Source organism: Schistocerca gregaria, chromosome 3, assembly GCF_023897955.1.
Source record: "Schistocerca gregaria isolate iqSchGreg1 chromosome 3, iqSchGreg1.2, whole genome shotgun sequence".
NCBI lineage: Eukaryota > Metazoa > Arthropoda > Insecta > Orthoptera > Acrididae > Schistocerca > Schistocerca gregaria.
In genome coordinates, this window is record NC_064922.1 from 373,641,697 (window position 1) to 373,666,153 (window position 24,457).

General features: G+C 38.1%; 1 protein-coding gene across 1 annotated transcript in view; it reads left to right on the forward strand.

Annotated features, from left to right (window-relative positions):
- LOC126354026 (COP9 signalosome complex subunit 3) overlaps nt 1–23,308 on the forward strand; it is a 102,616-nt gene extending 79,308 nt beyond the window's left edge. The window contains exon 8 of the mRNA XM_050003358.1: nt 23,061–23,308. Coding sequence (XP_049859315.1) covers nt 23,061–23,216 — 156 coding nt within the window. The 3' untranslated portion in view covers nt 23,217–23,308. The remainder of the gene's footprint in view (nt 1–23,060) is intronic.
- The last annotated feature ends 1,149 nt before the right edge of the window (nt 23,309–24,457 follow it).

Here is a 24,457-nt window from a genome sequence, read left to right on the forward strand (position 1 = left end):
CAGAAAGCATTAGTTTGTTTCCCATTATAAACAAAATTGTTTTTAAAGTGGGTATATTGCATGCTACTTTGATAGAGTTATCCAAAATTAGTCTTGTGTGACATTCAATGTTGATTAACAGGGACAATAAAATAAGGAGAATAACTCGCACTTTGTCAGCAACTGAGTAGCGCTGCTGCCTGATGGTGACAGACTATGTGGGGCATGGTGGCACATAATTCAGTGCTGAAGTACTAATTATTCTTCTTGTTTCACCATTTCTTTTAGTACATATGAGTAAAATTAATATTGTACTAGACTAATTTGGGACTGCTCTGTTGAATGGGCATGTAAAATTCTACTTAAAAGTAATTTTGTTTGTGACAGGAAGCAGACTGACACTTTCAATTGACACTGAGAGACACATGGAAAATGTGATGAGCAGTATTAGCTGGGCTGACTCCACCTACACATTGGAAAAATGAAATTGCCAATATCTGTCTCTTACGAGAGACACTGTATACTTAAAGTGGATACATCCTCATTTTAAACCAATAAAATGTACTCATTTATGTAAAAGTATATGACAGCAGTAACAATCTGTATCTAATTAAAGTGTTACTATCTTTATGAGTAAGGAGATTGTATGATGCAAGCTAAAGCCCAATCAGTGAAGCAAAATAAGACTAGTGCTCTTATAACAAGGCAGTCTGTTAGAACAGAAATCAAAAATGACTGGCGCGACAATTATAAGCATGAACAATTGCTGAGATGATTCATACAAAATGAAGAGGAAGATTTTATTGTAGGGTTGCCGGAGACAAAAATTAAAAACTTTCTGTAAGGTGAAAATATGTGGGGCTGGAGAAAAAAAAGTCAAAGAAGTGGTAATGAGAAACGAAGTGTAGAAATTACAAGGTTATTTAGTAAATGAGGGGTAAAAAGTAGGAAAAAGTTGAATGATAAGCGACATTTATTGATACAGGTGCCAGAAACCATGCATGTATTGGAGAGCCATGACAGCACACATGGAGCTCTCAAGTAATCTTGTACTAATCAGAAACTTTAAATTATCTCAGTTATGTGGGTTATGAAAAGCATTTGAGGCTCAAGTATGTTCAAAATGAAGTGAGGAAAGGTTATCCACTAAATATCAATTGTAACTAAGAGTGGGTAAATATGATTTGATAGAAATGGAACACATTGGCATGATCAGCCTCAAAGTAGCATTTAACACCAAAAACAGGCTGTGGCCGAGAAAATAACTTGTAATATCATAAGCAATATGTTGCATTTATTTCTTTGTGTTTGTTAGAAACATTTAGAGTTTACAGCAAAAAAAAAAAAGAAATGAAATGAAAAAAGGAGCATAGACTGAAGGGTACTACAGATAAAAGATATCTGTTATGATACAGTTAATAAAATGTTTGAAGTATTTGTACTAAGCCTGAATTACAGAATGGTAGAAGTCACTGAGGAAACACAAAATACTACAAAATGACCATCGGAAAGAAAGGATAGTGTAGAAATAAAAAAAAAATTAAGGTAACACATACATGTGGGTTATGAGAGACTGAGACTCTGTGGGAGAATAGGTTGTTGATAATATAAGGTTAGTGTGGAGGAAGATAAATAATAAGTAGCTGGAAACAAGTAAGATGAAGTTCCATGAAAATCTCAATTAGTTAGATATAATAAGAAAATGTAATTGACAGTAATAACAGAAAAAATGCTAAAATTTAACCAACAGATGAAGCAATTCCTTGGTACTTGTGTAAGATGAGAATGATCTATTCAGGGGCTGGCATTGAGATTGCAAAAAATTGTCTATAAGCAGTGGAGACCATCAACTCAATGGAGCAAAGGATGTTCTCGTTTATATTTCAAGTAAATCACTTATTCAGTTTCTCCCATGATTTTGCTTGTGACCTATGCAAATGAGCTTCATACTGTCTGCCCTTATTTATGAATTCAGTATCTACTCTTTTTTTTTGCAAGTCCGGCACATTTGAACAGTGCTCTAGAATGTCTGCCTAAGTGTTTTATAATTAACTGGCTGTGTTACCTGACTTTGCTCAGGGAATTAATATGGGATTGTGTGTTAGTTGGAATAAAAGGTAAACTTTAAAGTATAAGAGGTAAAAAAATTATTGGGAACATATTCTAACTATTTACAGTACTTGTTTATAAACAACATTTTTTGCTTTGTTATCTGGGGTATGTTTGTACAAATTTTTTGAATTTGCTACTCGAGAGGGAGCTATGTACAGTTGACTGTGAGAGAAGCAGGAGTCTTTGTGGTTGATCTTGCAATAGTTTGAAGCTTGTTATTCCAGTTTTTGTTAATTTTAAAACTGTAGGCTAATTTGATTGGAAATTGCAGTCTTTTTAAAATGGAATGGCAATCCAGTAGTGAACAGTGGTATTCTGGGGATAAATAGTGTGCGTCCTTTGTACTTTTCAGTCATAAGTTCGGCTTTGATGATGATATTCAATAGCTGTTTGACAATCATCCTTGTTCCATTACATAGTTTTGGTGAGTTGATATTTCTGAGGAGTATGATCGGAGATCTAATTTCAAGTCAAAGGCAGTGTAATGGCGTTCCTGATACTTGCAAAGAGTTTAGAAATTCTTTAGGGAAGTTCACACTTTCTTCAACATTTACCATTGTGTTGATCAATTTGTATGTTCTCTCTTCACTGGGAATTTTTTTTAATATTAAAGTTGTTATCATTGACATTATTTTTTTAGTTGCCAAAATTGCCCTTTCAAATAGCCAGTCCAGATTGGTATAGTTATGAACAATGTTTAGATAAATTGGCCAATGAGTTCATTCTCAGCAGTGGCTATATTTCAGAAATCACTGTTGTGCTTAATGAGGCCAGTCGTCTGGTCAGTATGTGCCTTTGCCTATTTGTAAAAGTTATTGAACAAAATGTGGTGTTGTTTTGTCTTTCAGTAATTCAACTCTTACAGTTTTTGTTGGTCGCTGTGTTTGTATGTGTGGCCAGAGATGTGATTATTTTTTAAAGCATGCATTGATCTTGTCTGCTGGTGTTGACTTGTGGATTACGGGAAGTGTTTGTTGAAAATTTCCTAAGAATATGAGTACAGCTCCTTCCATCACTTCGGAGTTTCCTCACAAGTCTTCTAATGTCCTGTGCACAACTTCAAGTGATTTTTTTGTGTGCCACTCTGCATTCATCCCAGAAGATATTTTAGTGTGCTTTAGAAGTTCACATCATCCAGGTGCTCTTGAGATTACTTACCAGGAATTGTTCTTCAACTGTATTCAATGGAAGTTGCAGGGCAGAATGGGTAGTTCATCATCTTTTCATAAATGTGGCTGTAATACCAGACGATGCCATTACACGTGGAATGTGTTTAGAACGTATTACCACCAGCAATAGATTTATTAGAAATGATTTTCCTGGTGCCGCCGGATGCTTCCAAGCAAATAACTCTGCCAGTTTCGTTGTCAATTTGGTCCATGATAACATTGTAAATTTTCTTTTGATTGTCATTGAGGAGTGGTTTGTTGTGAGCAATGTTTTGAAGTACTTCATTCATGTTGTAGCATTTTTCCTTTGTATTTTCATAGTTTAACACACTGATAGAATCGTTTCATGGTGACTGCATCCCAAGTTGTACTAAGATCTATTGCTTAATATTTATGCAATCATTTTTATGTTAATAATTGGCAACCAATGCTGTACAATTGCAATAAAGTCATGAGATGTTCAATTGACTCTTTTATTAGAACATAATGCGTTTTAGGATTACACCCATCTTCAGTCCTCACAAACTTCAACTCCTTCCTAACCAAGCAGGCGTACAGCCTTGACAACTCAAAGAGTGTGTCAAATAACATATGACTATAACTGCCACACAAGCAGTCTCGAAGCTCTGCCTGGTTGGTTAGGAAGAAGTTGAAATTTGTGATGTCTGAAAATGGGTGTAATCCTGAAATGCGTAACATGTTCTAATAAAAGAGTCAATTGAACATCTCATGACTTTATTGCGATTGTACAGCATTGGTTGCCAATTATAAACAAGTGTTTCATTGAAGATGCCATTGTTGAATTCGATGGTCAGTTCAGGATGAGCTTGTCAGATTTGGTGCAGTATGTCATCAGTTGCACTCTCTTTGAAGGAGTCCCATAGCTGTTTTGGAGTCTATGGGTTACAAGTTGCTAGAATTATGGCGAATAAGTCTCTCATTTGTTTAGCTGAGGCTGTGAGTGAGGCTTCTTGTGGTAATAATTCCCAGTGGTTGTAATTTTACAGTAGTCTTAAGCATTGGCATGCTTCTCTGTAGGCCCGTCAGCAGTCTTGAGATCTGTGAAACCTGTTGATCCCGTTATTTCTTGTAGCAACATCTGGAGATAGAAAAATTTGGCATTCAGACATATGGTGTATACTCAGCGTAGAGTACCTGTTTTCATGAGTCCTGAATGATGTGGAATTCTTTGTTGTGTTCCACATGTAATAGATATGGACGTCGACAAATAGTAATGTTTTTGTGAATGGATACATTTGGCACAGTTGGTAAAAAGCTGTTAATATTGTGTTCTGAGGTGGTTCACTTGTGGTGTTTCTGACAGTGTTTTTTGTAAAGTTAATTCTCTGTCCATTTTCCAAATATACTGCTAGATGTTGCACAGTTGGTTTGCTTTTGTAGTATGGGAGAGGCAAAAATCTGCTGTGCTGCTTCATTACTGTTTGTGTATCTTCCAGTTTGGTACATGAGGGTCTCGTCATTTCTGTTTACTTGTTCACTGTCTTTGGCTGTTCGAAATAAGCTATATCAGTACCTTTGTTCATATAGCTGCTGACATATTTGATGGATTTCAGAGAATTGCAGTATTCTATGTTTGTGTGTGCTTGAAACATTTTGGAAAGTAGTGTGTTGTATAGTACTAACCACTGATTACCTATTTCCAGTTCGTCCCTGCTTCATATTTGTATTTTTGCTGTGAAGCCACTGTGTTTGGGTGATCGTTTTCTGTATTTGGGATAGCCATCAACTCTGGTTTGTGTGGCGTCCAAGTGTAGTTTTGGGTATTTATTAGTACATTTTCCATCACTCATACAGGGTGAATTGAAGTTTAATGGCCAGCATGGTCCGTGAATCACGTTTTTTGCTATTATGTTGTACAGTTCCAGATCTTCTTGTGGATTGGGAAATTCAGCTTGGACGATTTTGTCCATATCCATGGAATGAATTCTATCGTGTAGCATGTAGCCATATGAGATTGTATCAGTGAGGCACTCCTCATTTTTGCCGTACAATTGTGTAAAACCAGCATCTAACGGTTCCAAAGATGTGGTATTTTATGATGACTTCAGTAACTCTCATTTGTTTTTGTCAGAAAACTCAGGCTATTACGTCATATCGTGCATGGGGGCTTGTCCATATCTTACTTATTCTTTGATTTCTGGCCACGACTAGTTGCATGTGAATGTTATGAAGAAGTCAGAGTGTCCATATTTTCTTATGTATGTCATGGCATCTTGAGTGTGTTCGTGCATGTGTCTCAGACTTCATATGTACATTGAGGATAAGGTTACCATAGTTCCAATGTCATCGGTGTTTGTGTCGCTTATGATTGTGTTTTGAAGGTTAATGTATCCTTCTGTGTGCAGTTTCTTTTGATTCAGTCTTATGTAAAGCATCCATTCCGTTTCTGTATTTGCTTACTTATAGACCGGGAATTGTTGGAATAAACAGCAAGTGTTGAGAATGTTTCAGTGTGTGTCGTCATTAAGCAGTGAGCATAGAACCCCTAGGAAGTGACTTCTTCATTTGTTTCTACACTTGCTTAGGGTTGGATTTGTTTCGCATTACAGTGATATCTGTCCCCTCTGTGCAGAAATATTAATGGATATCAGAGGGCATCATAAGAACAGTGTGTCTCCGCACTGCATTGTAGTCCTTCTCTTCTTCGTTGTACAGTTATGTCATTTCTTGTGTTTTCATTGTCCACAATTATGATGATGACTTAATCTATCTGAGTGCATTAAATCAGCTTTCGTGTTCTCCTTGTGGTCTTTTGTTGGCTCGAATTATAATTTTATAGTCATCAGAAATCATTCAGTCTAGTGCTGTTTAGAATATGTGAATCAGCTGATTGTATTTCTATAAGATCCTCTGTGCATCTCAGACTATTACTCGTCTCAATCCAGTTATATTTGTTCATTGTTGACCAATTCCTGTTTCTTCATTTCCGATGAAATATACCAGGAGAAATTTATGGTCTTCATTGGGTAGTGGTAGTAATGATCCAGTGTGATAGATTTGTCGTTTGATGGGGAAAAAATGGGTTTTATCTCTGTTATTGATGATTGATATGACTCTGAAAACAATCACCTGGAAGCAGGCATTGTATGCTTTTATCTTCTGAAGAAAGTGTTTTGATTCTGGAGTTTCCCCTGTCATGTAATGTAAAAATCTGCGGTGGAGTTTCTGGTGGTGGTAACCGAATCTTTCCATTCATGCAACAGAATTCTCTACTGAATTTTTTCTCGTTGCAAAATTGGCAGATGTTATCTATTTTTTTGATTACAGTGTGTTTGTGTTTGTTACATTCTTTTGTCAGGCCATAGCGGGATGCTTCATTTGTTAGGTTGTTCTGTTTCCTTTTTTTCATCCTTGCTTTTCATTGGGTGATATTTTCATGGCTAGTTTGAGTTTGATGTCATTTATTATAAGATGGTATTGCAATTCTTGATGCTTCAGTCCATTCATTTCATTGTTTTGCAGTTTCTCTGATTCTCACAGTGCTCATTCTCAACCATTGGAAACTGAAACATGCTTTGCGCTCTTTGGCTGTTTCATTTTTTTCACTGTTCCTTTTGTTTTCACTGTTTTTGCTTCAGAACTGGTAAGATCTCCTCATTTTCATTATCTAAAATATAAATCAGATTACCTTTTTGTTAACAAATATTTTAAGTAGACTTTAAACATTTTATTTTCAATTTATATTCAAACACTGCATCATTTTGTCTAATCACACTTCACTGTTTGTGTTAACACACTGCACTACTTTTTCGGTTCCTAACTTTGTCACTGATAAGAAACTGACATTCGAGCCCACGAATACCAATGCATAGCCTCACCAGTGGTGAATTTCAGAACATACCAAAAAGGCTTTGAATGGTCCACAATCTTCCAGAACACTTCAAAACATTCGGAAGTGTTCGGTAACATCCACAATGATATGGGATGTTCCTGAACATTCTGGAGCCTTCCCGAATGTTCCAGACTATTTCCGAAGATTTCAGAACATCCCAGATCATTGTGGAATGTTCTATAATGTTGTGGAATGCTCTCAAATATATCTCCTATGTAGAGTGATTGTATTTCCCTTGTATTCTACTTATAAACTGATATCTTCCATCTAGTTTACCTACAAGTAAGCCTGTGCTATCATTTCATTTCATATCTCTACAAATTTTTACACCCCGGTATTTGTATAAGTTGACCAATTCCAATTGTGACTTATGATATTGCACTCATTGGATACTACGTGTTTTTCATTTTGTGAAGTTAACCATTTTACATTTCTGAACATTTACAGTAAGTTGCCAGTCTTTGCACTGCTTTAAAATATTATCAATATCTGATTGAATATTTGTGCAGCTTTTTTCAAATAACTGTTTCATTTTAGATAAATGCATCATGTGCGGAAAGTCTGAGGTTGTTATTGTTTGCAAGCTCATTAATATGCAACATAAACAGCACTCACTCACCTGTAGCATGCCTAAAGTTACTTCCACACTCAGTGACTCTCCACCGAAGACAAAATGGTGCATCCTCCATACTAAGAAAACCTAAATTCAGTCGAAAATTTCATGAGATAGTTTCAGTAATAAGTGTAAGTATGGTACTTGATCCACAGGCATTCTCAATGTATTGGGTTTAACATGGTCAATGTTTCTGAAATCCATGTCAGATGACAAGGAGGAAGTAATTCTGTTTGTGATATCTCATTCCACATCTACGTATATACGTGATATCTCATTCCACATCTACGTATATACTCTACTAGCCACCAAGCGATGGGTGGCGGAGGGCACAATTCGCGCCAAGTCGTATCCCCCTCCCGTCTGTTCCACTCACGGATCGTGCGAGGGAAAAACGGCTGTTTGAATGCCTCAGTATGAGCTCTAATTTCCATTATCTTTTAATGGTGATTATTGCGCAATTTGAAATATGGTGGTAATAATATATGCTCAACATCCTCAGTGAAGATTAAATTTCGGAATTTAGAGAGCAGCCACTTTCGTTTAGCGTGCCGTTTATCTGCAAGTGTGTCCCACTTCAAACTTTCTATGAGATTTGTAATGCTCTCGCAATGGCTAAATGTACCAGTCACGAATCTTGCCGCTCTTCTTTGGGCCTTCTCAATCTCTTGAATCAGACCCAACTAGTAAGGGTTCCATACAAATGAACAATACTCTAAGACTGGATGAAATAACTTATTGTAAGCTATTTTCTTTGTTGAAGGACTGCATCGCTTCAGGATTCTACCAATAAACCACAATCTAGAGTTTGCCTTGCCTGTTTCTTGTGTAATCTGATCATTCCATTTGAGATCATTTCGAATAGTCACGTCCAGATACTTGACGGATGATACCGCTCCCAAAGACTGTGCATTTATTTTGTGCTCGTTCAGTAATGGGGATTTTTGCCTTGTTATATGCAGTAGGTTACACTTACTAATATTGAGTGATAACTGCCAGTCATTACACGACACATTTATTTTCTGCAAATCCTCATTGATTTGTTCACAACTTTTGTGTGATACTACTTTCCTGTAGACTACAGCATCATCGGCGAACAGTCTAATGCCGCTGTCAATACCATCGACCAGATTCGTTTTTGTAAATCGTGAAAAGCAGTGGACCTATTACCCTGCCTTGGGGCACACCTGAAGTTTCTGTTGAAGTCACCCCGTTCAGACATACTGTTCCCTGTCTGTTAGAAAACTTTCTATCAACCGCATATGTCATCAGATAGACCGTAAGTGCGCGCTTTTTGGAGCAAGCAACAGTGCAGAGCTGAGTCGAACGCCTTTCGAAAGTCAAGAAATATGGCATCAACCTGGGAGCCAGTATCTAGAGCCTGTTATATATCATGCATAAAGAGGGCCAGCTGTGTCTCGCATGACCACTGTTTCCTAAAACCGTGCTGGTTTCTGCAAATGAGCTTCTCAGAGCCTAGAAAGATCATTATGTCTGAACCCAAAATATGTTCCATGATTCTACAACAAATTGATATCAGTGAAATTGGTCCGTAATTATGTGCATCTGATTTTCTACCCTTTTTATAGATTGCTATGACCTGGGCCTTCTTCCAGTCCCGTGGAACTTTCCGCTGTTCCTATGATCTCTGAGATCTCTGGTAGATAATGGATAAGAATGGTGCTACATTTGTAGCATAGTCAACATAAAATCTTAGGGGGATAGCGTCTGGGCCAGATTCCATCCTGACATCTAAGGATCTTACCTGTTTTACAATCCCATATACACTAAACACTATGTCAGCCATCCTTGCATTTGTTTGATAATTGAAAGGGGGAATGGTGCTGCAGTCCTCTACCATAAACGAGTGTTTGAAAGCTAGGTTTAGGGTTTCGGCCTTCTGTTTATCACCATCAGTTACATTATCCATACTGTCAGCAAGAGGAGGTATTGAATTATTTGTAGTGTTCATAGATTTTACGTACGACCCAAATTTTTTGGGTTTATTTTTAGAATCTGAAGATAAAATATTGCATTCAAATTCATTAAAAAAATCTCTCATTGTCTTTCTGACAGCTGCTTTCATTTTGCATAATTTCTGTTTGTCAGCGGGCCAGTGACTGCGTTTAAAACGACTGTGCAAAATTCTCTGCTTCATCAGCAACTTCCTAATATGTTTGGTGTACCAAGATGTATCCTTTCCCTCCCCTATATTTTTGCTAGGCTCATACTTATCTAGTAGCACATGGTGGACAATACCTTTAAATTCCGACCAAAGATGCTCAATATCTTTGTGTTCCGCGGTGAATGCTTGGACTGACTATGAAGATATTCATTAATGACACTTGTATTTGTATTTGACACATATAACTAATGGATAATTTGGATATTTACTTCCTATGTACTCAAGACTTTCCCCGAAACGTTCTGCGACATTTGTTGTGGATGCTGGTGGTCCATAAAAACATCCTCATACAATGGTCAATCCTTGTCTGATTGACAGCTTTATCCAGACTATTTCACAGTCCGACCCAGTATTGATCTCAACTGTGTTTAAACAGCTTTTAACTGCAATGAATACACCACCTCCCATAGGATCAGTCATATCCTTCCTAAACATTGTCCAATCCGAGTTCAAAAATTCACTGCTTTTTATGTCTGGTTTCAACCAGTTTTCGATATCTAATACGATATTGGCATTACTACTGTTTATTTCGCGGAGTAACTCAGGGATCTTGATACAAACACTTCAACAATTTACTAACATGAGATTTAGCATATTTAAATCATTTGTAATGACCTGTTTAGAAGAACTAACAATTTTTACAGTTGGCACACCCACATCTGTGTCATGAACTGGTAATTTTTCAGGCCAACGGTTTGTTTCCCGTGGGGAAACCTAATCTAAAAAACCCTCATGTGCGCGCCGCAAGTACAGTGTTAACCATGTAGGCACCCCTAATTTATCGAGGGGCGTCCTACTACCTTCCACCCCCACAGTGTAGGTCAAGGAATCTACAACCATTTTCGTCACAGAGTCAATGTAGCCTCTGGTTTAGATTCTCCACTCGACTCCAAACCATATGACCCCAGTCCACCCTGGATACAATGCTGCAGATCGTAAGCTTGGCTTCCACTTCTCAAGAGATGGAGGTTGACTTTGCCAGTTTAGCCAGCCACCGAAAGGGCCCAAGGATTTCCTTGGAACCCCGACGATAGGCATCGTTGGTGCCGACATGTGCAACAATCTGCAGCTGGCTGCACCCCGCACGCTTGATAGCTGCCGGAAGAGCCTCTTCCACATCCCGGAGTATTGTGCCCTGAATTAATTGATAATATCGTGTATTTAACATCAGTTAAGAATGTAAACAAAGATTTGCGTACATGCGGAACTGTCCTAAACAGAAACTTTTCTTATCTTATTGAGACGCAAATAAAAACTGAAACCTTCAATTTATCATGTCTATCTGACACTAAAGCACGTAAATACTATAGAATAGACAGCAAAAACAATTAATTACTAGCTGAATTACTTATCTTGTAACACAGCAAGTGAAAAGTGCTGTTTGAGTTCAGAATATGTTATAAAATCCTACAGCAAATGGTTGCCAAGGGTATTGAACAGTAGTTTGGTGGATTACTTCTGCTACCCTTCTTGTAAGTGGATGTGACGTGTGCTCTCTTTCAACTACTGGGTGCAGTTTTTTTATTCAAGAGCTTTATGGTATATTATGGTTAAAAGATGTTCTAACTAAGCCACAAATTCAGTATAGAATCTAATAGGGATTCCATTGGGGCCAGGAGCTTTGTTCAATTTTATTGATTTCAGCTGTTTCTCAATGTCAGCTGACACTGTTATCTATTTCACTTATCTTTGCTGCAGTGGTGTGAAGGTGATGATGCTCTTTAATTTTCCTTTGGCCATGTCTCATCCGTGAGTATCTGGACAATAACTTTACAAATGACCAGAATTTCTTTGCGTTTTGTGAGAGATCCTTTGATAATATTCTGCTATGGTTGTCGTTTTAAGGCTTCACGCATTGCCTTCTTCACAGCCAAATGTGTTTCATTCAGAATCTCTCTATCTATAGCCCCATAATTTGTTTTACGCCTATGATGCAATAGTCCTATTTCCTTAGAAGTTATTTCACAGGAGACTGTATACCACATCACGAAATCTTCCACTGTGAACATTTCTGTCCAGTGCACGGTCAGCTACTCTTTTAGACTTGAGACGCAGGTTTTCTACATGCTTCTCTTCAGAGCTAAAAGTTTCCAAATTCCTCATTTAGATATGACCTTACTGCATCTTTATCTCGCATGATCAACATACACGCATCGAAGAAAGTTTTGCGTCACCTCGGTTCCGAGATTTCCAGAACCTGCACAGAAAATTAGAATAGAGATCAACATAAACATCATTTCCACCCTTTTTATTGCTCATGAAAACCACACATTGCATATTGTACCACCATACAGCGAAACCTTCAGAGGTGGTATTCCAGATTGCTGTACACATCGGTACCTCTAATACCCAGGAGCATGTCCTCTTGCATTGATGCATGCCTTTATTCATTGTAGCATACTATCCACAAGTTCATCAAGGTACTGTTGGTCCAGATTGTCCCACTCCTCATCGGCGATTCAGTGTAGATCCCTCAGAGTGGTTTGTGGGTCATGTCGTCCATAAAGTGCCCTTTTCAATCGATCCCAAGCATGTTTGATAGGGTTCATGTCTGGAGAACATGCTGGTCACTCTAGTCAAGGGATGTCGTTATCCTGAAGGAAATCATGCACAAGATGTGCATGGTGGGGGTGCGAATTTCGTCCATGAAGATGAATGCCTGCCAATATGCAGCCGATATGGTTGCACTATTGGTCGGAGGATGGCATTCACATATCGTACAGCCATTGCGGTGCCTTCCATGACCACCAGTGTCGTATGTTGGCCCCACATAATCCCACCCTAAAACAGCAGGGAACCTCCACCTTGCTCCACTCACTGGACAGTGTGTCTAAGGCATTCAGCCTAACTGGGTTGCCTCAAAACACATCTCCGACTGTCTGGTTGAAGGTATATGTGACACTCATCAGTGAAGAGAATGTGATGCCAGTCCTGAGCGGCCCATTCAACATGTTGTTGGGTCTATCTGTACTGCACTGCATGGTGTCATAGTTGCAAAGATGGACCTCGCCATGGACGTCGGGAATGAAGTTGTGCATCATGCAGCTTATTTCGCACAGTTTGAGTTATAACACAATGTCCTGTGGCTGCACGAATAGCGTTATTCAACATGGTGGTGTTGCTGTCTAGGTTCCTCCAAGTCATAATCCGTAGGTAGCAGTCATCCACTGCAGTAGTAGCCCTTGGACGGCCTGAGTGAGGCTGTCATCGACAGTTCCTGTCTCTCTGTATCTCTCAACATCCGAACAACATCGCTTTGGTTCACTCTTAGACGCTTCCCTTGTTGAGAGGCCTTCCTGGCACAGTAACAATGCGGACACAATCTAACCACGTGACATGGTTGAACTACAGACAACACGAGCCTTGTACCTCCTTCCTGGTGGAATGACTGGAATGGATCGGTTGTTGGACTGCTCTGGGTAATTGGCGCTGCTCATGCATGCTTGTTACATCTTTGGGAGGACTTAGTGACATCTCTGAACAGTCAATGTCTATCTTCAAGATTTCTTGGAACCGGAATGATACAAAATGTCTTTTGATGTGTGTATAAATCTTGCACTTTGGCAATCATTGTTGCTACAAGTCCCTCAGGGTCAATGATACCATTTTGAATGTGAACATTCTCAAAGAAGTCAAATATATTTGTTGCTATTAGATCCTATAAAGTTCCATCGTAAGCATGCTTCCAAACTTCCTGTTCTTGATACTTTTCAGAGAAGACACACTCATCAGTTACAAAACTGTAGTTATACCAATTGATTGTTGAATAATTAAAGTCTCCTCTGATGACAGTATAAATATTAAGGGATGTGTGTACCAGTAAGATGAGGTTTTCTCTAAAGTTTTCAGTTACTTAATGGGGTGAGTCCTACACTGAGTCAAAAGATCCAATTATAAGTTTGTTCCTACCCTCGATACTGAGTCTTGAGCAAACAGTGTCACATACAGCTTCAGTTCCTATCTCACTGGATTTGAATTTCTTGTCTACTATGTCAAATACACCACTTCTGTATCACATTAGCCTATCCTATGGATATACATTTAAGTTATCACCAAAAACCTTTCTGCTATCAATTTTGGGTTTTAACCAGCTTTCTGTACCTAGTATAATGTGGGCTCCACTGCTTTATAGGTGCGCTTCAAACTCTGACACTTCATCGTGAATGCTCAGCAGTTGATCAATGGAATTTTAATACACTCACATGTGGGAGACATTTTTTGGATCTTACATTGATACTTCAGGATCTCCTGTTGCTACGGATGAAGAGTTGCTAATTCAAAAAAAAATTCAACTACCTGAGTAGCAGCCTGCAATGTGTAGTGCCTATCTGACCCATTTAGGGGGGACCTTAAATTCTCAACACTATGGCATAAGTCTAGGAAATAGCAGCCTAACATGTCACTAAAACCTTCCCAAGTATCTGATTCAGGCCTTCCACTTTTCTCAAAACAAGGGGACAGTGCTGCAGATTGTAAGCTTAGTTGAAGCTCTTTGAGTGTGGCTGGTCTTTTCAACCTCCTCTGATAGCCACTTGAATGGTCCAGTTATGACCTTGCAGCCCAGATGACAGGCATCATTTGTTGCAGTGTGCATAATATGTAGTAGAGGTGGATTGTTCCAGTTTTTAAGGCAACTTGGAATACAGGTGTGTACAATGACGCACTGGTATTACTGTGGTGGAATTGTGAGATTATGGCACATGTGTTATGTTTGAAAATTATGACTACGTTTAGAAATCTTTTCTGTAAGAATCAGTATAGATTGTACAAACACCTTCCATCTAGAACCCAGAAGACTGTAGAGGGTGGAGTGCAAGGTGATTCATGTTTTTTAATTTCCGGAAAGTCTTCAATTCATTAGTGTTCTGCTGTTTTGGAAACAGAATGTTTTCTTACAGCATTATCAGGTAGAATAGTCATTGGATTGAAGATTTCTTAACAAACAAAATTAACTGTTGATTCTCAATTGGTCGGTATCATTAAAGTAAATTGTCTTTTGTTGCATACCAAATAAGTGTAGTAGGACAATAATAAATACTGGTAGTAGCTCTCTGAAAAGACAACACAGTTATATATGGCAGGTTGTATACTTACAAAATTGTTATGAAACACGAGAAGATATGTACATGATCAACACTTTACACAAATACAGGCAGCTGACACTCGATATAAAGGAATGTAATGTAACAAACATAAAAACACAAAAAGACATGATATTGGTTTGCCTATGCAGTTAGTGAGGAGCAGCTAATCACTGGAATCAGTCACAACTGTCAAATGCTGCAGACTACCCATTTGCAGTAATTCGAGGTGTACTGGCTACACAAAACTAGTTGTAAGGAAGACAGTTTGATTCTTGTCTGGTATTCATTGGAAGAATCCTGAGAAAATATAATTGATTCATTAATTGCATTGCTTGCAAAGCCTTTGTCTAATTGATTCTTGAGTGTTGTACAGGGTGTGGCAGCATTCATAGCGTAATTTGACTTACATGGTACAGTGACATACTGCGGGAATGCGCGCCAGCTTGTGCTGCATTCGTGTACTAATGAGCTGCCATTTCGAGTGTGCCAGTGATATGGAGCAGTGGAGAGCATAGCATCATGCCTTTGCTGTTGAAAGTTATTTCAAGAATAACAACTCTGTTATTGCTACCCAGTGGCTATTTTGGCAACATTTCAACTTGGTATGTCATGGGAAAGTTCCAGATGGATGGACTATTGTGAAGTGGATACACGTGTTTCGAACAACAGGTTCTGTTTGCAGTGGCGAACCAGGAAGAAGTGAAAGAACTGTACAGACACCAGAAGCCGTGGAAAATGTTCATGCTGCACTATTGTGTAGCCCAAAAAGATCTGCTCGTCATCATGTGCAAACTGTGCATATGTCCAATCGCTCATTCAGGAGAATATTGCACGAAGATCTCCATTTTCAACCATATAAGCGGTAGATTTTTCAGGAAATTAGGCCTCATGATTGGTTTTTTTTAATGAAACATTCTGCTCAACCATGTGTGATCTCCTTTGCCACCATCCTGATGGCAGATGAAGCTCATTTTGAGTTATGTGGTTCAGTGAATAAACAGAATATGTGTTATTGGAGTGATGTAAACCCGCATGAACTGCACATCAAGCCCTTGCACAGTTCTCGTGTCACAGTGTTTTGTGGAATTACTTCCTTTGCGATTATTGGCCCTTACTTCTTTGAGGATGACAGCGGCGTGGCTGTAACTGTGACCAGTGAATGTTACCTAAGGATGCTGCAAGACTTAGTTCTTCCCCAATTAGGTATGGTCGATGTGGATGTGGAACAATTATGGTTTCAACAAGACAGAGCGACTTTGCATACAGCCAACATTTGCATGGATTTCTTGCGACATACATTTCCCAGTAATTTCCCGTTTTGGTGACATATCCAGGCTGCTTCGCTCATCTGACCTTTCATGTGCAGACTTTCTCCTTTGGTGCTACCTGAAGCAAGAAGTGTTCTGAACACGTTGTGCCACCATTCCTGAGTTGAAGGATCACATCAGAACTGCCACCAGCAATGTCCCAGGGAATACATTATGCCGAGTTATGGAAAGCGTCTAACACCGGCTAGATGGGGCATCATTTGACAGGAGTCAAATTCAAAAATTAATCCATGCAATGGACAATGACTTATGCATTAGTAAATGGCATACCTTTAACTAAGAATTGAAATAAGAGGTAATAAATAAATTACAGTTACTGCCTGTTGGTGTATTTTTAATATCCTACTATGAATGCTGCCGCACCCTGTACATCTGTTTGGGACATTTCCATAGTGGAATCAACAAAATAGAGTGAAATGCTACATGCATAATGGAAAGCTTACTCTTAAAATTCAGAATATTTGCAGTCCAAAATGTGTGGGCACAGCCTTTATTTCCACTCATATGTGATGACAGTGAGGGAAAAAATTTGAGAAATTTACATGGAAATTTATCAATAGTTGTTCTTTCATGCACAATCCTTGAGTCAAGTATCTTGGAAGTAAAATATTGGTACACTGTGTATTTTCTCTCACAGACTGTATAGTGGCTTGTGGAGTACAGATTTTCTGCTGTAGTGTTAGATGATGATGTATTCACAACAAGCCCAGGAAAAAAATCTATCATTGAAAAAAATGCTCTATATATTATTTGATACAGATATGCTAGATATATTCCATCAGACATGTTGTTTCAAAATAAAGAACATAGACACACAAAAATCATTAAAGACTTTATATTGCTTTGTGCAGAATCATATAGTGGCCAAAATAAATGTTACATATTGCTTTATTGTCAATACTGGCCATAATAGGAAACAAAACTGAGTTTTTTCGCTCAGGTAAAGTCATAAGAAAACAAACATAAAAAATATATGCACATTTCCACTTGATAAACGCAGTAAAAAAAACAAAATCTTACAAAAGATCCCACCGCGAACAGTACAGTTTCTTCTCCCTGTCATCTTACATAACACATTGTTTATGAATCAGTTGGCCTTCCTCACAATTGGAGACACTTTTGAATGTCATACATGAAATGTATTTGCAGTTGAGAATTTGGACAAACATCAGTTGTATAATGGAATAACAAAATGAAAATCTGTTCTGGACTGCAGTGTTGTATCCTGCCTACTAGTTGAATATGGGGTACCTAGGAAACCTGCTTTCTCATGTCGCTAGACAACAGTCCAACCAAATCGTATTAATGGATTTTATTTACAGAAAATAAATGACATTACCTAACTTTGAGAAATTTACAATGATGTGTCGCAAGCAAAGGGCAACATGCAACATAAGCAGACTCTTCAGTATATACAGCTTGTAAAACAAGAGAAGTAATAGAGTTCCTAAGTCGCTGCTATACAAGTGCCTATTCTTGATGCCAATGTGGAAGTCATAGAACTGTTAGTCTTCAACTGGACCACGGCCAGGCAGCACAGCAGTAACATCCTCCTCGTGTCAAGGGTGCTGTCATCGGGTTGTCGTCATAGAGAGGGGTCAGTCTGCATGCAGTTGGCTAACATCTTCACAGCCCTCTCTGCTGTAACATTCCTGACTGGAGTGCCGGTTCTTTACTTTACACCAGAACAATATCGTACTTTTGAATGTGGATTGACATACTCCTTATCAAATTGTCCAGGTAGGGGATATTGTCCCATTCCTCCACAGTGGGCTCAACGGTGCCCTGTCTCTGGTGGAACAGGACAGTTGCAAACTGCTCATTTTAACAAGACCAGTACATTCTCAGTGCAGTTACATCTGGAGAATATGAAGGCCATTCCATCCAAATGATTTTATGCTCTCATAGGTAGGCATTGACAAGATTATGACAAAGCAGGTGTGCATTGTCATCCTTTAGTGTGAAACCTACTGCAATATGTTAACCAGATGGAGCCACAGTGTGTGCAAGAAAGCTGTCCTGACACTTCACACCAGTCATCTTCCTATGTATTGGCACATGGGGTGTCACACCAGTCATCTTCCTATGTATTGGCACATGGGGTGTCCTGTGGCCATCATGATTCCACCCCGAAACGATATAGTTTGTGTTGACACCTGCAGTCCTGTAGCTGTTTAGAATTGCTGCCTTGGACTTGCAGCATTGTGTTGAGTGTTTCTGCTTGCTGTTGTACACATATATTGTTCCTACACACTTGTTGTTTTTCTTCAGCAGCCAATTTGTGACGATCCTCAGCAGATCATGTCACTAGAAATTTTTTCCAGATTATAGAGACATCAGTTTGATTCACAGTGACATTTGCCATGACATCCACCTCTCTCTCCTACCTGTTACATTAGAGTGGCCATGCGGAGCCCCTGATTGTATGTCATTGTTGTCTGAACCATATTGGAACAACAAATCTCTTTTAATGACATACAGCATAAGCACTGCAATGTTTACAGGTGACACGGTTGCCAAGAGTGCACATACTGCCTCCTCACAGTAGGAACAAAACAGCCCAGTGTATTGGTATCATAACATATTTCTGGATAACAACATTCAGTATTAAATTTTTGGCAATATGCAACATGTATTTTGACCACTGTATTAACATGTTATTTATTTATTTGAAGATTCTATGATAGTGATAATATTTCTTGTCACAGGAGGTATAAATATTCAGCTGTTGTGATTGAATTATGTTGATATGTGAAATAAATGGTAAGCAAGAATATGATAATTTGAAGTAATGGATCCTGAATTTTTAAGCTTTAGAGAAACAAAAATTATGCAGACAGGCAATCAACTTTTTGTCCTCCTCTTTAACAGATCTGAAACTGCAAGTGGAACATTTTCGGATATTCTAAAATATTCATCTGTAACTGTTATGGCGAATTAGTATGATGAATATTAGTTAACTTGTACTTCTGTGTGCACACAGCTGAAAATTGGGGTATCTGTTTCCAGTCTGTGATGTGTCAGTAACATATTAGAAGGGAATGATTAAGTGTTAACTTGTTAATTATGGCTACAAGTTCTAATTATCACTTCCACTCGAGAAAAACTTAAAATTATTGAAGAAGCCGAAAATGTTAGAAACTGTGCTGTGGGAAGAAAGTACAATGTGAGTGAGGGTTGTATGCATGAATGGCAAAAAAAACAAAACATGGCTTCAAGAAGTGAGCAGTAATCACCAGGCATTTTGCAGACAAAAAGCTAAGCATCCAGACCTCAAAAAAGGCTCTGCATTCATGTAGATAAGAAGCAACAATACGGATGCACAGTGACCAATGAAATGTTCCAAAGAACTAGGCAGCAATGGTTTCAAAGCTAGCTGGGGCTGGCTATCAAGATTTTTCAATCGAAATGGATTAGATTCCAGAGGAAAACTACCTTTGCTCAATGGCTTCCTGTCAACTATGAGGAAAAAGTAGTGAATTTTCACTGCTATGTGATAAATTTGTGCTGCAAACATTGATGTGTATTATTGTAAATTGGTGACTTGGATCAAATTTGAGTCTAATATGAGATGCCACTTGACAACACAATGAACGGAAAAGGGAAATCCAGTGTCATGATACAAACTAGTGACAATGAGGAGCAAAGATGTACCATGCCATGGACAAAAGCTACCATCTCGTGATATTTAAAAGGAAAACTATTCTGAAAATATCAGTAAAAGGCATATTTATAGTGTATATGCCCCAGGACAACTGAGAAGTCCACAAAAAATGGAATTTTCTCTTTTGGAAAAACCCAAAAAGTTTTTAGAATTCTGTGAATTTTTCAGTGTTTTAGTTTTCATTTACATTTTTGTAAGTTAAATTTTTGTAATTGTGACTGGTAAGAACTGATACTGTAACAAAAAATTTCATTTTAGTCCACCACTGCAGAATAATACTGCACCAGTAAAAAATAAAGAAGATAATAACACCAAAATAAAACTTTAGCTGCAAATAAAATGTGTCATTTGCAACAATAAAACACAGTGCAGACACAAGCGTCTACCAACACCAAAAATATGTCAAAGGCTTTAGAATAAGGACTGTACAATACTTTTAACAATTAACTGCTTTCAATGAGTGTGACATCACAACTGTTTCCATCCTTAACAGTTGGGGGAGAGTATGAAATGAAATGTCGTGTGACGAGGGCCTCCCGTCAGGTAGACCGTTCGCCTGGTGCAAGTCTTTTGATTTGACGCCACTTCGGCGACTTGCACGTTGATGAGGATGAAATAATGATGAATAGGGCAACACAACACCCAGTCCCTGAGCAGAGAAAATCTCCGACCCAGCCGGGAATCGAACCCAGGCCCTTTGGATTGACAGTCTGTCGCGCTGACCACTTAGCTACCGCGGGGGAGGGGGGGGGGGGGGGGGGGGGGAGTATTGTGAATAGTGGTTTCACTCGCAGCAATTTAAGCTGTGCTCTTAAGTACTGCCTAACCACACCCTTAGAAGAAAAAAAAAGCAACTAAAGATTTTTAACAAGCAATATTATATGTGAAAGTTTAACTTTTCTTGTAGCTATACTGTACGTATATTAATTTAAACCAACAACTTTTTCTATTTGTGTGTTCGCAATGCTCTGCAGTAATGTAGCTTTTGGCTGACTACATCAGTGTCCTATGCTGCGAATATTTGCTGTCATTGGCTGGCGAGATAATGTGACAAGAGCTATGATTGGTTGATGAAAGCACATCATGATCTTAGTTTCAGAAGCTACCGTGCTGTATTTGGTGGAATTTGTATTTATACTTTTGTAACACAAAAATTTGAAATGTACATGTTGATGTGCATCAGAGATCTTTCTGAAACATGTTGCTTTTTGCTGGGTTTCATTTCCTAAAGTGTCAGGAAGTTCTATGTTGGTGTATAAAATCTTTACCATAAAAAGGATTGGTAAGCTTTACAGCTCCAAGGGAAAGTGTACTGTCACTTAACATTTAAAATGTACTTCCACCAGGGGTATAGTATCTTTCAAACTGTAGTATAGTGCATTTTCACCCAGGAACAAGTTTACTTGTAACTGGGAAAAATCCGGGAAATTTTTTTTCTTGTCCACATGTACATAACTAATGTGAAAGGATGGATGTACAATGACATTTTGTTTGACTGTGGCATATGTTTGGTAACATTGCCCAGGTGCCTTGCTGACTTTACATGACATGTTGGTCCTGGACGGATTCTGCAGACATACAACAGAGGAAGTGCGAAGCAAGTCACTAAAATGAAAAACTGACTCGGTCATTATTCCTGGAGGCCTAACATCCATCCTACAACCACTATATATGTGTATAATCAGCCTTTCAGAGCTGCCCTTATTCAGCAATATACACTACGGATAGCCAGTGAAAACCCCTAGTTCACACTGAGTGGAAAAGTTAAGTGGTCGGATTTGTCCCAGATTTGTGATTGGGTAGAATGTGCACGGGACTCCATTCCACTACCACTGGTGGAACAATCCTTAAAAAAATTTGATATCACAAATTTACTGAACAGAACTGAGGACAATTCTCTATGGAAAGATGACAATGACAACAATGATTCTTCAGTTAGTGTTAGTGATGAATAGAATTATTATATTAAAATAATTTTTTTGTAAATAAAACACAAATTAAAACCAGTAATTATTATTATTATTATTGTTGTTGTTGTTGTTGTTGTTGTTATTATTTTTCCCCTCCTCAAAATGAGGATGTGCATATGTTTTTCACATATACAATACTCAGTTGTTTATGTCCTAAGCTTGCATAGTCATTGAACTGTTATGGATGCTTACCACTTGGTGACCAACATAAAATTGTTGTGGTGTACTGAAAAGCTCCTGTGATCATTGCAATAATCTAGTTGGGAACATATGTATTTGTCTGATGGAGTAAGTAAGAAACAGTGATCAGAAGAAAGAATGTTTTGTCACTTTTTTGTGCCCACATAAAACGGAGTTTGTATGTTGATGCTAGTGAACACAGTATGTGTTGTTACATAAATGGCATTGATTTGCAGTCTAATGAAATAAGTATGACATGAGATGAAAAAACTTGATTGGAAACTTATGTTTCAACTTTCCAGTTGTCTTCCTACTACTATTATTATGATGTGTTATGGAGGTCTTAATTAACCTTATCACATGAATTTATTTAATGAATGGGCAAGATGTTGAGCCTTGGTTGTAACACTTGCCAACATATATGTAGCGTAATGCAAAAAAAAAAAAAAATCAGAAGGAATGAAATATCCGTAAGTACATTTATATTCCAGAACTTGTGTTGTTGTTCTATTTACATTTCGTTGGAAACAATAAAACAAAAACTGAGACTTACATAACTTTGTGGAGGTACAGTCTCATTTGAGATGCACGTGATGTTGAGCTTAATTACTGCTGATCCAGCATCAGACTCGACAGTGAATATATATATTGTGATGTGTAGTGTGAGGTGCATCACCACACTGCTGCAAAAATTTCTGGCCACTGTTACAGTGTTGACAATGAAATGAAAAAGTGCTATCCTTTTAAAAATTATTTCCTGTTTGATTAGTCAGTTTATCAGATATTTTATTCTACAGCAACAGTGCTCAATATGTTCATTGTTTTCATTTAAAGTGGTACTGTACTTAGCCCAGTTTATTGAATTTGTGGGACATTTATTTTCATTGTTAATAATATAACACAAATTCTGCTTTATGTAACAGATGGCTGTTTGCACTGATTTGGATCGAAAAATGCAGACAATGGAGGAGGAAATTATGGTTAACCCAGTATTTGTGAAGAAGTCTTGTGGAGCCCAAGATGATGATTTACCACCTGCAACAACACCTGCGTCTAAAATTACGACTTATTCTATGTGAACACTCACGTGTCTTAAATATTTTTCTGTGATAGAATGTTTCGCCTACACTCTTATTTTATGTTTGTATTAATAAACAATACTGAACAAATATACTTTCTAATTATTTGGAATACCATTTATTTCAGAATGAAATTATAAAAGCAAATAGTTTTTATTTTATGCAGATGGTCATTAAGTGTGAGAGCATCTATTTTGAATTACAGTCATAATGATCTAAAGAGCATGTTCCCAAGATATTGTAATTACTTGGTTCATTTCATAGATCATAATTATGATCTCTCATCATGATGTGCAATGATTCAGTTCACAATTATAATACACTTCTTCAGTGAAATATATGGCAGCATGCATGGCCATTTACGATTGTCTCTTACATTACACACTCGCAGAGGTATGTGTGCATGGAAATTGTCAAGCAGATGTATCAGTTTGTTTTTTAAGTTAATTATACTATCTGCTGGGCATATGGGCAAACATTTTTATTGCTCAACGTCCAACTTCTTTTGCAACACTAAAGATGAGTGATTGGTAATGTAAGTGATTTCTCCTTCTAAAGTTTTTTTTTTTTTTTTTTTTTTTTACAGTTTTCAAATTGCATTGGATGTTGACACCAAACTTAATAAGTAAGTAAATGTGTTGTTAAGTTGCTGTCAGAAAGTCCAACTGTTAACAGAGCTATCCACAAGGTGTTCTGAAGGGGATGTAGCAAACATAGCAAATTGTTATTATGAACTTCTATTCAACAAACCCTATCTGCCTCAGTGAAGAATTGCCATTGATGATGCCATATAACATCAGAAAATTTAAAATAGGGCAATTTTTGATGTTTTCATCTCTAACATGGGAGAAATTAGATTCCTTTCCTCTGTTCAGTTTGTTGTTCCTATCCGGGAATTGCCATTATCATAATGCACTGTCCAGTCACATTAATGTCACCACTTGTCAAAATGCTGAAAAACAGCCTTTTGCACTGCAGGACATTCAGGAAGAGAGTGAATGATATTCTCAGATGATGACAGGGATAGCCATGCAGACGCCTGTGTCGTGATCAGCTGTGCTAGGTTTCTCAGTTGGGAATCCACGGCATGAACAGTCCAGTCCAGATGGTCCCACAGATTCCTGATTGGCTTTAAATTCAGGGTACAATTGTTGCTAGGGGAACACTCGTCACTGTGCTCTTTGAACCACACAAGTGCACTACAAGCTTTGTGACATGTTGTATTGTCCTACTGGTAGATG